We start from the raw sequence: 16,057 nt of genomic DNA, 5'->3' as shown, positions 1-16,057 counted from the left end.
GCTGAAGAATGTGGCCCTGGTTTTAAGCTGGTCTGCAGGGCTGGGCTTGAACCATGTGACCCCCCGACACAGTGTGCTTTTATGTGTATGGATTTATGTGCATACATATAGATGTCACGATCCGCTTGTGCACATGTGTCTGTTTGTTTTCCTGGTTGACACATGTTTGTGTATCTGTTCGTGTGTGTGTGTGTGTGTGTGTGTGTGTGTTGTGTGTGTGTGTGTGTGCGCGTCCCCTCGTCACCTCCTCCTGTTACACAGTGCATGTCATGTCCTCAACCCCTCCAATGAGAATGTGTCTCGGTGCTAATCCCCCTCACACCAATAGAAGAGTGACAGGATACAAGGGGTAACCACATGGCTTTGTGTATCCCGGACCTTTGCACCGATTTACTGTCCTCACTTACAGTAAAGCCCACTCAAGTGCTCTGACACCGGCCTCAAAGAGGACCTTCCACTGTGCATTTAAAATTAAACACCACTCGCTAACATGTGCCTTGGCGTGCACCGCCGGCTACCGAGGCATGTTTGTTTTACTGATCAACTCCGAGATCACATGGTTTCAGGTTTCCTTCTGCTTTGGGAAACTTTCTTTTACTTTTTAAATACTCTTTAATTAACAATACTTCTATTAAATCATGTAAAAGACATGCACCTATTTTTTTTTTTTAGATGTGACAGACGTCTATAAATATACTCTCTGCTCCATTTATTTTTTTTCCCCCCATCGTGTTGTGATCCTGTCGTCATGCAGCTTCTCTCTCTTCCCGTCCAGGCTTTTCTACTCTCTCTCTGGGAGACCAGATGAGTCTACTGCAGAGCGCCTGGATGGAGATCCTCATCCTCAGCATTGTGTTTCGCTCGTTGCCGTACGAGGACGAGCTGGTGTACGCCGAGGACTACATCATGGACGAGGAGCACTCGCGGCTGACGGGCCTGCTTGACCTCTACGTCTCCATCCTGCAGCTGGTCCGCAAATACAAGAAGCTCAAAGTGGAGAAGGAGGAGTTCGTAACCCTCAAAGCCATCGCTCTCGCCAACTCAGGTGGGTTGTCGTCAACGACGCGTCATAAACGGCCGACTTTGTGGTCGTTTTGATTAGAATTAGGCGTTACAAGTGAAGGAATTTTATGATTTAATTCATAAAACACAGAATATGAGAATAATAATAATACATTATGTTAAAAAAAAAAAAAAAGCAGAAGTACTCTAATTTAACAAAGTCTTCTGATTAACCCAATATCTAAATTATTTTTTGGAAATAAAATTGAATTCTAAATTTTAATCCACAATTTTGCTGCGTCTCTTTTTTTTTTTAATGATGTGATTATTTTTAATCCATGGCTGATTTTTTTTTCTTTTAAAAACTCATTTGCCCTCATTTTTTCCAAATAAAATTTGTAGAATATATGAGGTTAAATATTGCTGTTAATTAAAATATGTTGTGATATTTTTTCGCAATAAAAATGTAGTCCAAAACTCCAGCGCACAGAAGAGAAGAATCAAGCTTGTAGCGTTTTATTTAGCAAATGGAAAAACATTTTTATGCAGACATTATATAAAAAGTACACTGAAGTTAAAGCTTTAGAGTTAAAAATGTTCCTCTCGTGTATCACTCAGGATATTTCACTTCCTCCTGACTGGACCTCTGAGGGATGCGCACTGGGCAGCGTCATATTCAGAAACTAGGTTTTGTCTAACACAGTTTCACAAATGACATTTCTTAGTTTTTCAGGAGTTTTCCAGCGTAACCTTTAGTTTGGAGCGTGAGATGGAGAGATGGAGGGAAGATAAGGCCAGAGTACGATAGAGAGAGAGAGGGATGGAGGAGGAGGAGGAGGAGAGAGCTTTTTTAATTGAACACCTTCCGTGTTGTGGTATTTCTCCGGCGCTGCCTCTCCCTCCTCTTTCTCCATAACAGTAGCTGCAGGGCACAGCAGCCACGGGAGATAAATTTAGCATTTCATTAGGAGCACAGGGGCTGTCAATAAAATGTGTTAAGTCGAATGGAATGAGTATCAGGGAGTGATAGGCCTCGTTTGTTCCAATGGCGAAGACGGCACGCCGCTATTGACAGGCGCCTTTTGAGGAGGCAGGACCTGTCCCGCTCTGATCAATGCGCGCCTGGGTCACCGGGCCGCTTTCCCTTGTTTTGTCCGGGGTGTTGAAAAATGAAAATGCTGATGGTGGGACTTTGCTTTCAGACAACAGAGCTTTGGAGGGGAGAGGAGGAGGAGGAGGAGAGAGGAGGAGGAGGAGGGTGTCCGGAACGTTAGAACAAGGTCTCTGGGAGATCACTCTCCCGGGAGCCCCTCTGTCTGACAGCTGTGAAAATTCATAGCGATTGATTTTGTAATTAGCAGTTTATCAATCGGATCGACGTGGGCTCACTGATGGATTGCGAGGAAATTGTTTCTTCAAAGTTGTTTTTTTTTTTTTTTTTTTTTAGTCTACCCCTCCTCCTCCTCGCTGTCTCCTGCCCTCTTTTCCTTCCCATCTGTTGAGATGTCTCCATCCCTCTTTTTATTTTCCTCCCCCTTTTCGCTGCAAAACATCCCATTAAAGCACAGTTTATTGCTAAAAAAAAAAAAAAATGTCCGCGTGCATGTGTGTGTTTTTGTGAAAAATAGAACAAAACACGGGTTTGATTTGTTAAAAAAAAAAAAAAAATGCAGCTTGTTAGGATGTGAATGCAGCCTCTGTGAAAAGAACAAGAGATAATTATGTCACACCACATCCTCATCTGAGATTTTTTTTTTTTTTGCCTTTTGTTCTTCCATCTTCCCTCTCTCATCCCCCCACCTCCTCCTCCTCATCCTCCCACATTCACTTTACAAAACGACCTACTTCATTTTACCACTGTGGATTTGAAAACCGTCAGGGTGAGAAATGTCTCAAGGTCTTGGGAATACAGTTGTTCCAGTCAATGAATTTGGGGCGAAGCCTGAAATCTGTTTTGCCTTTTATTGTCCCGTGTGGTAAAATATGCACCGCCAAGGTGAGACGAGTCAGGCAGCCAATGACATGCTGCCTCCGGAGTGCCAGATGCCAGTTAACCAGTGAGAGAAAGCGCGACCCCGGACTGTCCCTGAGAGAGAGAGAGAGAGGGAAGGAAGGAAGGGTTGGTGGTGGTGGAGGAGGGGAGACAGAAACAGAGGCAGGAAAAAAAAAAGGCGAGAATTAGAGGGGAGTGTGGTAACATGATGTACAGTGGGATCAGTAAAAAACGCTGGCACTGTAGCGAAACGTTATAGGAGTGAGGAACACCGGAGGGAAGCCAGACTGAAACTGCAGACTGCTCTAAAACTGGCCGGGAGGCGGGATGGCAGAGATTTGGGCAGACTGAAGCTGAGAGAGAGCCACAGTTTTTTTTGTTGTTGTTGCTCAGAATAGAATATACCTTTCTTCTTTTTGAACGTATAAAAAATGTCCTCTCACAGGTGAATCTGTCTGGTTTGTTTCCCGTCTACATTCATGGTCCCTTTTTGAGGGGAACAGGAAAGGAGATTAATTGAAAGCAAGTGTTGCATTCAACTCACGCTCGTTTATGGTGTCCAATTCTCTAATGGAGCCCCCCTTTCTTTCTCTCTTTGTTTTTTTGTGTTTGAAAACAATCTGTCCTTTGGAACAGTGAGGTGTTTAACGTGCACTCACTCAGCAGAGATTGGGTGCTATTCATGCCATTGTTACTGCAGGATAACATTGATTTTCGGTCCCAGTGGTCAAGGGCCATATGAATACCCCACCCAGCCTGCCAAAGAATAAATATATAAATAAAATAAAGCAGATGTTGTTTTTTTTTCTTTTTTTTTTTTTCTTTTTTATGATCCATTCTTTATCTTGTCAGCTGCTGAGTTATGCTGGTAATGTGTTTCTTACCTTGCTGCTACTGACAGAGCAGTAAAGATCAATCACCAGATTTAATTTTGTTTTAGAAAAATCCATTTCGCACGACTCCTGTTATATTACCAGTGTCTCAAAGTGCAAACTACATTTCTTACAAGTTTTTTTTTTTTTCCCCTTTTCAAATTTGAAAATCCATCAATCTCTCACGCTGCTCTGTGTGCTCTCGTCCCGTCAGACTCCATGCACATAGAGGACATGGAGGCGGTCCAGAAGCTTCAGGACGCTCTCCACGAGGCCCTGCAGGACTACGAGAGCAGCCAGCATCAGGAGGACCCACGGCGGGCTGGCAAACTGCTCATGACCCTGCCTCTGCTGAGGCAGACGGCCACTAAGGCTGTGCAGCACTTTTACAGCATCAAGGTGCAGGGCAAGGTGCCCATGCACAAACTGTTCCTGGAGATGCTGGAGGCCAAGGTCTGATCGGAGGGAGGCTGACGGGCCACGGCGACAGCGGAGGGCCGCATCACTGATACAGAAAGTGACTTGAACCAAGGCCGAGGGTTCTCAGGAGAGGGAGACGCCCACTGAGTGTGCAGGACAGAGACTGACCTCCCTCACTCCTCCTCTACCTGGAACCCTGGGACACTCCATAAAAAAACAAAAAAACAAATGCAAAACTTGGTTATTAGTATAAATATAAAAATGATGCAGATTAATTTAAAATATATAAGAAATACTATGTACAGTAATAATTTTTTTGGTTTTTGTTAATTGTCGGTGGTCATGCTGTATATGAAGAAGGACCCTTCTGTCCCTCAGCGTCTTCAGAATAAGTAGTTGCCAGATCTTGATAACAAGATGAAGAAGATTCTTTTTTCAGAAAACTAAAAGTTCCTAAAAATTTTTTTTGTTCTGAAGACAGCAGAGGTGTCAACATCCATCAACAGACTCACTTGTCTCACAGTTGTGTTTTTGCCTGGACTTGACCAGGATATGTATATATTTATTATTTGGAAAGACCGAGTGTACAGTTCAAAGTCTGGTGAACTTGGTGGCCATTTTCTCTTGTTCTCCTCCTGGGAAAAAAAAAAAAGAAAAGAAAAAGAACTAAAGGTGTTACCTAAATGTGAACTCTTATCAGTTTAAATGTCCTTGGATATACCTCTCCAGAGCAGTAAGCCGTGTGATCTTTGTGGATCTGTCTCCGACTGGAAGACTTGCTGGTCCCATGTTTAACCAAACTAGCATAGGCAGGTACAATAGTCAATCGTCTTATTCTGTAGTAACTCAGCAATAAAGGGAGCTGTTGGGGGTTAACTTTCATGTGCTTTTCAATGCTGCTGTTGCTAAAAGACCATGCCTGTGAGTGTCTCAGTCCCTCCACTGACCCGCTGTGTTTCTCCTCTTCTGAAGCGGTTTGTCTCGGTGCTGCTCGCTGAAAACCAGATTTGGTCGTTGGTTTAAGCCTGTGGAAATTGCCTCTTGACATGCAAATAGATGACCTGATTCAGGCCAGGTGAAAGATAATCAGCGGGTTTGGTGTGGCAGTATCAAAGGATTTATGCCGAGTGGCAGAAGTCCAGGAGATTCCACGTTCAAACAATCAGAGGCCCATATGTCAACCGCTCTATTTTGGGCCCCTTTAAGCCTGTGGCAGAGTCATCCCACACACAGGGAGCAAGGTGCCCAGCATCTGCTCTCACCATTTTAGACACCTCCTGTCTTTTAATAGCTGTGCCTGCATTTATAGGGCTTCGACCAAACGGAGGTAAATGGCAGGTGCAGAGCCGGAGTGGTGGCACTTCACACTGGGTTTATTTTTAACCCAGCGGGAGGTTGTTGTCTGCGCTGCCTCGCGCCAGGAGTACAGTAGACACGTGGAACACTTCTTCTTGACCTCATGTTGACACAGTGGCCAGTGCAGAGTAACACCCTTCCCACCAGCCAGGAGGCGGGCAGGCAGGCATCTGTGAGGAGAACTCGGGATGCCCGAGCGTGCACATGTGAATAGCTATGCAAGAAACAAAGTGTCAGCATGCTCCAAAGGGTAACAGCAACCCAACAGTGTGTCAGTACAAGGTGTGATCTCTGGTGGGAGAAAGATCTCATGCTCCCTTCTCCCTGTGTTTAGCTGCAGGACCATTACACTGGGTGTGAGTAATACTGTAGTCCGGTCCAACTGATCCGTGCCACTGGTCTCCATGTGAGAGAGAATGTGTTGCAGGCGAATGCTTATACTGCTGCAGGATTTTATGTGATGTGATAAATTGTGGCACTGTCACAACAATATGATACTGTGATCAAAGCAATCCCTGACATTGCAGTAGGGTAGAGTTGCCGCCATGCTTGTGATATCAATGGCTCGCACTGATCCAGTGGCCGGCATGGCTTTTTATACAGCAGCCTGATTGGCCACGTCATGGAGGGCGACTACCCACTCCCGCTCCTGCTCCCCGACTTAAACTAGCCGCTGTCCAGTTAACAAGCTCCACTGTAGAGGGTGACATTATAACTTGAGTTGTTTTACTGTTGTGCAATACAACAGGGACCAATTCTGACTGAAACCATGCTAAAAGCATGCTTTTACTTAGACTTGGGAGAATTTGTATGCTACTAAGTGACATATTCTACGTCCCTCTAATCAGAAACATGTATCCTGTATATCAGAACTATATTTGATTTGCTCTACTGATAAAAGACTTTTGTGCTTCTTTCAATAAAAGTGCAGTATAAATGAAAACTTTTGCAAGAAATCTTTACAGATAGAATTTTGTAGCGGCCCAAGATGATCAGCCATAAGGAACATAATGATTTTGATTATTTTTACCTTGCAATATGACACTGTGTTAAGGAAAAAGACAACATGTCCGACATTACGAGATGTGTCTACGTGTGTAAATATATCAGCATCAATACAGTAGGTTGCCGAAATACCATTGAAAATAAAGTATGCAGCGCCCTGCTGACTACTACCTCATTATCATATTGTCAATACTTCTCTGATTCAACACTTTCTGCTCTATATCATCTTCACGTCTGTGACATACCTGAGCCATCCATGTTTTTATCAGAAGAAAAAAAAAAAACCTCTTTCTCCTCCCTCAGTGCTCCTGCCAAAATATTTGTAATTGTAGTTACTGATCTCCTCCTCCTCCTCCTCCTCCTCCTCCTCCTCCCCGTCATTCTTCATAGATCTGTTTGTAAAGGTAAAGCATGCTTCACGTTGACCATACGACTTGGCCATCAGTGGGTGTGACCCCCCCATTTTGGTTACTAAGCGGGTATGTGTTTATATGAACATCAGTGTGTCAGAATTGGTCCCTCGATGACAAATTGCAGACAGGGGCAGGTGACTGATTTCCTGCTTCTGTGCTATGAGTATTTATGGTGTGAAATATATCATTTGGCGATGGTGTACATTGATATCTGACCGTTGAATCACCAATATCTGTGTAACTTTTATGTTTTGATTTTCAAAAAGGTAAAGGATCAATGAATTAAATACTCACTGAACTCTGTGATTCTTTTGTGTTCTGACTAAAAAAAAAAAATGGGGAAAACTTTTATGAATCGTATTCAAAGCGGCACAGCGGTGTTTACAGTAGCAGCCTCTCCAGGCCTACAGCCACGCCGGCAGCTCTGTGAGGCGGGTGAAGCATCAGCATGCTAATAATACACACACTTGCTCTTTACGGGTACCACCGGTATAGTGTGTCTACTTAGTTATTAACCCAACTCTTCGCCTAACCCCGCCCCGCGCTCGGTGTAAATACCCCATTCTGATATGGCCACTCACACACACAGATACACTGAGTGGAAGTTCAGCGATGGGACAGAACAAAGAGCAGATTGGAGCTCCCAGAAGACCAGAGATTGGTGGCAGTAAGCGAGGCAAGCCAGCGAGAGATTCACGCAGGCCACCCAACCATCCAGCAATCAACCGCAGCCGCTGCAGGGCCGGGAACTGTTGAAAATGGATCCGTCACAGGAAACAGGCAGACAGACACGCTAACGCTGATGGAGGTGGGGTGGGTGGGTGGTGGGTGGAAGTGAGGGGCTGTAGCTCCATTATTTCAGGAAGCTGATATTCCAGGGAGTTAAAGTATTCCCTTCTCTATATAATTATAAGAGCCAATTTCCCTTTTTGAAATAATGTCTTGCTAGCCAATTAATTGTAATAATCCTCTATGTGGAAACAATGGCATCACAAGGCAAGAAACAAGATGAAATTGAGGATGGAAAAAAGACCCGCACAAACCAAAAAAAAAAAAGTGGAGCAGTCACGCCGGGCCGTGTTTTTAAAAGCAACGCGCTCCTCATTTCTCATGCAAATCATCCCGGTTGGACCAGATATTGCCATCAATAAGTTTCTCACAGATACAGTAGCAAGGCAATCATTTACCTCCATTGACAGGTCAAAACACCTTTCATTAGAGTTACGAGGCATCTCATCAAGATGCGGCCCCGCTCGCAGCTGTATGACTGCTGTGTATTGCTTAAGTGTGTTTCATTATTCCCAAAGCAACGTTGATGATGGTGAGGGAAAGGATTACACGTCAGGGTGAGTGATTGGGTTTGAACAGAGCTGCTGCATACACTTTGTATCAACCCAGGGCTCAAATTACACTTAGGTTGAAAACGGAGCACGTAAATGCCCAGGAGAGCTTGTGGCACAGAAATGAAGAGTGGGCCACCATCTTTCTCTCTCCCTCTCTCTCTCTCTCTCTCCTTGTTTCTGTCTCACATATACGCACACTTTTCTTTTTCCTTTGTCAAATTTTCTTTTGACCCTCCCCTCCGTCTCCGCTCGCCTCCTCCTTGTGTTTTTTTTTTTTTTTGGAGGCGCAACTATTCTTTATGGCCATTCTTATTGTTCCACTGATTCTGTTATGTGTATTTATTGCTCCATTTGTGAAATTGGAGGCACCGGCCGACAAGCCTATTACTATTCAATAACAGGAGCTGGGCATTTTCACAACCGTGGGCTATCAATGTCCCAGACAGAAACGTTACGTCAATTTGAAAAGGCAGACGGTTTGCTGTGTTGTTGTTGTGGAGAAGAATATTCGGCAGGAGAAACCGTGAACGCCACGAAAAAGGACAATTGGCTCAAAGAGTAGATCCGTTTCCTAATGGATCCCGGTTACCTGTCCCACTAGCAGTATCTGAGCCGTGCATCCTCACACCTCTGACCCTGCCCAAGACTCTCTTTGGCTGATCAATAGGCTGTCAAAGTGCCTAGCAGGCACACAGACCAGGCCATCTGAGATTTCGCCCTCTCATTGTCCATCTTCACTGTTTTAAGTGCATTTATCAGGTTACACTCCAAAGCTCTCCTCACCACTTAATGCACGGTTGAGCTGCTGTCCTAAAAAACCTAATGGCCATCAGCAGACCTTTGTCCCAGTTTTGTCAAATTGCTCTGGTTACATTTTTTTTTTTATCAAACCATTATGCAATCATACAGTGAAAGGAGACACTTTGAAGCATGAGTACAGTTTAAATACTTGTTTTGATCTGCTGAAGGTGTGGAGATATTATATGGAGACTTCTTAAGTGTTTCTGGGCCAAACTGCGGTTCTGGTGCTGCATGAAGGAGTCTCGCTGTTTCAGATAAGCACTGCAAAAATTAGGCGAACCCGCAAAAAAAAAAAAAAATCCCCCAGAGAGCACGTCCCAGAGGAGAGAAGACACCACACAAGACGAGTTGGGATGAGACCGCGATGACCCTCCAGCGTTGCAGAGAAAATGCCACTTTTAGCTAAAATCAGCGCACTCGTGTTCTCCGGCACACTCCAACATTGTTGGAACACGAGCGGCGAGAGAGCAGGTAGGTAATAAACTCACACACACACACACAGATAACTGCATGTGAAGGGTTTTGTTCCTTCATTTGAGATTTATTTACCCAACTGTATCTTTATCTGTGCTGCTCACTGATATGAAGCCGGTGGTGGTGAGGGGGGGAGCAGAAATATTTCCAACTATCTGCCGAATGTATCTCCCTCCACCCAAGGAAAACACAGTTGTGGGATGTGGGGGGGCCCCCTTCTCCCTACTGTTTTATTGCCTCTGCCATGTATTCACACGTTCTTATGGGCTTTTCCAATTTAACCACTGGTTTGGAAATAATGAAGGGAGATAAGGAACATTGATAAGCATGGATACGTCCATCAAATGGAGAAAAACTCACGCGGGCTGCTGTGCGCGCTCACTTCACAGGCGTTTAACACAATTACAGTGTTATTACCGCGCGTCGGGGCCTGTGTTTGCGAATCATATTAAGACGTTTGCCTCGTCTGAGTGTGCAGGTGTGGTCGTTGTGAGCTTTTTGAGCGAGAATCAGACGTATAAAACGCTCCTTTTTCGAATCTTTCAACTCATTTTTAGCGCTTTTATTAATTTTCCTTCTTTTTTTACACCAATGCAGGTACGATTTTAGTATATGTCTTGATGAATTTTGAAATATCGCGATGAAATCTTCAAAATTAGCGAGCCGTGAAAGCGGGAATACAAATGTGTGCGCTGTTGGTACCGCGGAATCCTGGGATTCACGGTACCAAAGACTTCCAGAGGTCCAAGGAGCGAGGAAGGAAATGGTCAGGCTCAACTCCGGAGGGAGGCCACGGATGGGCCTGACCTTTTCGGCATGTCAAGCAAAGGTTAGAAATCTCCACTGGCCTTAAAGCAAATGCACTTGTTTGCCATAATGGAGGAGGCCCCTGCCTTTTTTGAGCCAGAGACCAGGTCTGATCCCGAGAGAGTTCGCTCTGATGGAATTCTTTCTCTCTTTCTCCACACATATATATATATATATACACACACACACACACACACTGTCTCCACTCTGCCTGCTTTGCCGTATAATTAAGTTTGAGTCGGTGTCGGGGCGTTCTTGCATCAAACAAAACGAACTCAACATGTTTTATTCCATTTCCTGTCGCGGAATGTGCTGCATCATATTTTACATCATCCTTATTATCGTTTTCCTGTCATTTTGGAGGGAGATGAACAGCGCGATGAGAGAGAGAGAAATAGACACATGATCGACCACGTAAGACCCCAGCAAAGGAAATCACCCATCCCTTATCCTCTTATGAGACGTACTATAGAATTCTCATAAATATTGGTAAGACACTCCGTCTCGGGCCTATAGACATATTGTGCACCGTATAACACATATGACCGCTCGTAATTCATGCATTTATATTCATAAACGTGATTTTGTATTTAAAATATGACTCATAAAGCGTGATATATGGAAATTGACAGATCATATGTGATTCCTGAATTAAATATCAAATAGATCACATGTTTTATGTCCTTTTCTCGGCGCTCTCCTTGCCTGAGAAAGGAGCCTTGACCATGCAGGTAATTTACAGTGTTATGGGATGAGTGCAAAACATGCTGTAAATAAATAAGACTCGACCCATTTCGTTTTAGGACAGTGGGGAGGTTAGCCATCCCCCCTCCGCCTACACCCCACCCTGCTGCCCCACTGAAACAGTGATGTCCCCTCGCTGGGTGCATCTGTATATCACCCGGAGAGGAGGAGACCGCAAATGGGGCAGCAAGCGACACTATGCAGTCCATTTGCTAATTTCAATACGGTGTCCGTCTGCGTGGGTATGGCCTTGGGCACAGCAGCAGCAGCAGCAGCATCCCAGCCCCCTCTTCCTCTTAGTTCACCGCCGCTCCCCTCGGTCTCTCCCGCTGTGTCCCTTTGACCTTGCACTCCATCACAAACAGACCTCATAAACACGTATTGACATTATAAGAATCTATACACCGAGCGCATCTGCCTTTCAAGCCTTTGATATATTTGGGTTTTTTACACAAGAGAACTCTCAGACGAATTTCATCGCAATCATAAAAATGTATCCGCTTAGTTTTTTTTTTTTCATTCATTTCAGTTTAGTGCCACTTGTGTAAGTGAAAAATGCCGCCACTAAAAGCGCCTCTCATTGTCAGACTGCTCCAAACACAACGGCTGCCTCTATCTGAACCCCACAAACATCAGCTACAGGAATCCTCCTCTTATTGTCTTTGTGTAGTCAAAGCTCACATATCTGCAGGCATTTTAGGACACTTCTCGGTGTAATTAACACCGTCGGCGAGCGTGGTCGCAGGATGAATCATTTTGGAAATCCGCTGTGTGTGTGCGTGTTCTATAGCTTGTCTCTCGGCTCTACCGGCGCTGACATGCGCTGCATATGGCCGCCTTTGAATTGCTGTGATTTGCTCAATAACTCTCTACAGTGATATGGCAATGATCATTGCCCAGCTGTACAGTGTAGCATCAAATGAGCAAATTAAGTGCGCCATCATTCTAATATTGTTCTCCCCCAAGTCACCTGCCCACCTTCAGCTCAACTCTTTCCGTCTTGCTGCTCGACACAAACTTTGAGTAACTATTAAAAAATAAAAAAAAATAAAAAAAATTGGAAATAAACTTTATTTTGTCCCCGTATACGCAGCCCACTCTCTGATCATATAACACTGTCATTGTTTTGTCCTCACTGCCCAGCACATCTGACTGACTGCTATTTAAAGGTTTACAGGCCCATGAATCATGATTAAAACATCTCCCGTGAAATGTTTTACGGTTGTTGCAGTTTGTGCCTATCCACAACCTCCTAACGTATCCGTACGCCTTCGCTCACCCGCCCTCTCGTTTTATCTGTGTGTGTGTGTGTGCATGCGTGTGCGTGTGAACACGTGAGAGCGCGTGCATGCGTGTGAGGGATAGGTGTTGGAGCAGGAGCAGAGGGAATATTACACAATCCTCTGTGCATTATTGTAATTAGATTTCCCAGGATAGCTCAATTAAGTCATACTGCTCCGGGGACCCGGTGGTTTGTGGTTTGACACTCGCTCACAAGGGGTCCGGTGTGTTAAGTAAGGCAGAGAAACACAACTAAAACGGACACTGGATCTGTTTGAGTCACATCAACATTTCTGCACCGAAAAGGCAGCTTGTTTGTTTTCCTTTGATTTGCCTACACAGAGGGCAGGTAGAGGTAGAGCCCTCGGTGCGGCTCGGCACTCGGGGATGCTGTTGAAGAATGAAGGGCAACAGCGGCGCAGTTACCCGAGGACAGCCTTGTAATGTAATGTAATGTATATTCTAATGAGAAGAGCTCCATCTATGGACCACCTGTTGAACTGCATTCACAGATAAATCCTTTAAATCCGGCTGAGGAGACGCTCGGAGTGTGTTGGAGAAAACGCTCGCGGGTGGTAAATAATTTCTATTTTTAGTGGCCTCAGGATAAATCTGATGGACACTCAGTATTACTGTAGAGGTCAGCTTTAAAGGGCTGTCCTGGCTTTCTGTGATTATTTATTTGTATGAATGGCAACAAACATGAATATGTTTGGAGGAATTGCATGTCATGTGTGGTGACAAAGGGAGATTCAGCACTTTTGATGATATGTGGTTACATTACTGGTCTCAAGGCTGGCGCCGAGTTTAAATGCTCCAGTAACATTTCCTTTTATTTATATCCGCAGACCTTGGCTGAAATAAATGAGTTGAGACAAGTGTGAGGGGCCGATGTTACGAACAATTTCTTCCTGACATCGGGAAACGAGTATGCGCAAGACATTCAACTCTTTCACTGCCAGTGGCTGACAGGCCGTCCCGGCTCGGCAGCAGGAGGCCTCTTAAAAAGATTCAATGTCGGCATCAACGTGAAAGTCGTTGTGTCATTATCTTAAATCTTAACTATCCAGCAGGATGAAAGTGTGAGAGACAACCATATCTGTCAGGGGTCGGCAGGAGATGTTTTATTCTCTGTGTACAGTGAGTGCCCCTCTCACACGCTGAGATTAGCAGTCCCAACCGAGGAAGTCACTCCACAAGGGTCATTCTGCAGCCTGCCTTCAATTTACTGCCACTTTTAATATTCTGTCATAGTTAAAATTTTTATTGCCCTCTTTTATGACCATATCCTTATGTCCCGTGCTTATGAACTTTTCTATGCAAATCACTCACTTGAATCAAAAAAAAAAATGGAGGCCTGTGCTCTTTGTTTTCAGGCAGCTGAGACATCAAGAAACTCGGAGGCTCCCAGTCGTCAACACGTTCCTCCTCTGGGCTGCGATTTTTGCAGCTGAAAATCCCTCCTTTCTGAAAGAGCGCGTGTGTGGTCTGGCGGATGGAAGGGGACAGCTGTCCAGACCAAACAACTGAAGAAACTGTGTCAGATATCTGGAATTCGACATGACGTCAGCTCGCCACTGGGTTTTGTACCAAATATTCCGAAGTTTCTCCATGTGAGAAAAAGTAGCCGCGAGAACAAACGGCACATCCTGAGCTGAATGTAATGATCCCGTCTCGTTTTTTTTTTCTCCCCTCTGTAACGCTGCACGTGGACTCACAGGGGACCAGTTTCTCTGAGCTCAACATTTGTACTTGCTTCACCTCGCTGTATTTTCACACTCGTCTGGCTCCCCGACGTTCTTGTTTTGCTCTCCCTTTGAGGCTCGACAGGCCGGCCGGCGTCTCACTCGGTTTCAAGAGAGGAAAAGAGGGTGAGCCGGAGAGTTACACTGATCTGCACACTTTGAGGATGAAGTTCGTTTAGATTTTCGTCCTCTGACTCCGGCGTCGCGAGAGTCGTGCCTCTTAGTATGCCAAAGTATGGATCATGTAGCCGGCAAAGTGGAGGAGGAGGAGGCTGACCAGTGGCCAGAAAGGCTGGACTATTGTCCTGGTGCCATGGCGACTGGGGCCAATCAATATTACATTAGTATGATCGCACTATATGGATGCGAGTAGCTCGGTGGCGGCCCTCTCCTGCGCTTCGTCTGCCTCTCTTTGGACTTTTAATGATAGTTATTTGATTGGGAAAGGTGCGTGGAGGAGAGGGCAGACCTGACCGGGGTGATGTGTGGATGTGCAGGGGCGGGGGGCTCTAAGTGCTCATGAATGGCCCTAATGAGGGTGGCAAATGGAGACATAAAGAGGGAATGGGTACACTTTTCACTTTAGTCTGACATACCGTTGCTGCCCCCCAAAGCCCTTGAGGGGGCATTTGTAGAGGGTGAGACCATGCTTCAAATCCTCCTCCTCCTCCTCGGACTAATTGTTGAGGATATTGACCTTGGGAAGGAGGAGAGAGCGAGCGATGGAGGGAGGGGAAATTGGGTGAAGGGTTGAGGTGGCTCACAGTTCACGCCGGTCGCGTGACCTCCAGAGAATTTATTTCCTCCTCATGGCAGCCGGCGCACGTCGCAGTGTTTACGGTCTGTTTGCTGTTTGGAGGCAAAAAGGCTCAAAACACATCAGTGGGCGTTGGCGTCATAACTGTTGGGATCAATCACTCCCAATTTCTGGCCTCATTTTCTCCCCATGTCATCGATTGGGAGCACACGCAGCACTATTGGATCCATGCGGACGAGAACGCGGGGGTCTCGCACACAAACATCCCCGTCCCCCGTCCCTCGCCCTGACCCTGATCTGTGTTAGACAAGTTCACCATCCTGTTCTTCCTCAAGTCCCAGTCAATGAGTGTCAATACGCCGGATTGGGCGGGCGACAGGGCCTGGAAAGGGAGTCGATGAGGCGCTGATAAGCAGCGAGAGGCTGCTTTGTTTTAGTAATGACGGCTTAAACGAACGCCCACCGGCCCTTCCGTTAACCCGCGGCGTCACCTCAAACAACAAGCTTGCATCAATAAAGGGACGGACGCAAACTGTGGACCCCTCTGTTTGCAGCTTCCTCACACATCCCGCATGGCTGAGCCTCAGGAGAACCAGCTCATAAAAATGTTTGTGGCACTCTTTTTTTAAAATGTTTGCCAGATCACATATTATTTTGACGCAATTCGAAGCCTAAAGTTCACGGCGTCCTCGTCCAGGTCAGGGGTCACGGAGCTACACGGGTTTTTTATTCCTCAACACTCGCTACAGCAAAGAAATGAGAAATCTAAACCCTTCCTTTTTATTTTTCGAGCTGATTAATTGCCAGCTTAATGGCATTTTATAATGTTACATTAACACTTTAACGATTTAATACTCTTGGTTCTGCATTGTAATATCCAAAGTTCATTAGAAGTAAATCATATCTCATTACTGATGGCGCTGTGGTTATTGAAATTGTAATTCTGATTTATACCTCGCTGAGATCTATGGTATAGTGGGATGCAGATGCAAGTGTTTTATGAAAGGTGACTACACCATGCAGGCATAGGCATCCACACACTGT

The 16,057-nt window shown here is 45.3% G+C and overlaps 1 protein-coding gene across 1 annotated transcript in view; it reads left to right on the top strand.

The window, feature by feature from the left end:
• The window catches only part of esrrb (estrogen-related receptor beta), a 37,817-nt gene extending 33,309 nt beyond the window's left edge, over nt 1-4,508 (top strand). The window contains exons 6-7 of the mRNA XM_008282757.1: nt 776-1,045; nt 4,082-4,508. Of these exons, the coding sequence (XP_008280979.1) occupies nt 776-1,045; nt 4,082-4,326 (515 nt within the window). The 3' untranslated portion in view covers nt 4,327-4,508. The remainder of the gene's footprint in view (nt 1-775; nt 1,046-4,081) is intronic.
• Nucleotides 4,509-16,057: the final 11,549 nt, after the last annotated feature.

Source organism: Stegastes partitus, unplaced genomic scaffold (assembly GCF_000690725.1).
Source record: "Stegastes partitus isolate 25-593 unplaced genomic scaffold, Stegastes_partitus-1.0.2 Scaffold8, whole genome shotgun sequence".
NCBI classification, from domain to species: Eukaryota; Metazoa; Chordata; class Actinopteri; family Pomacentridae; genus Stegastes; species Stegastes partitus.
Note: the sequence above shows the minus strand (reverse complement) of the source record. Positions and strands in the feature narration are given on the sequence as shown.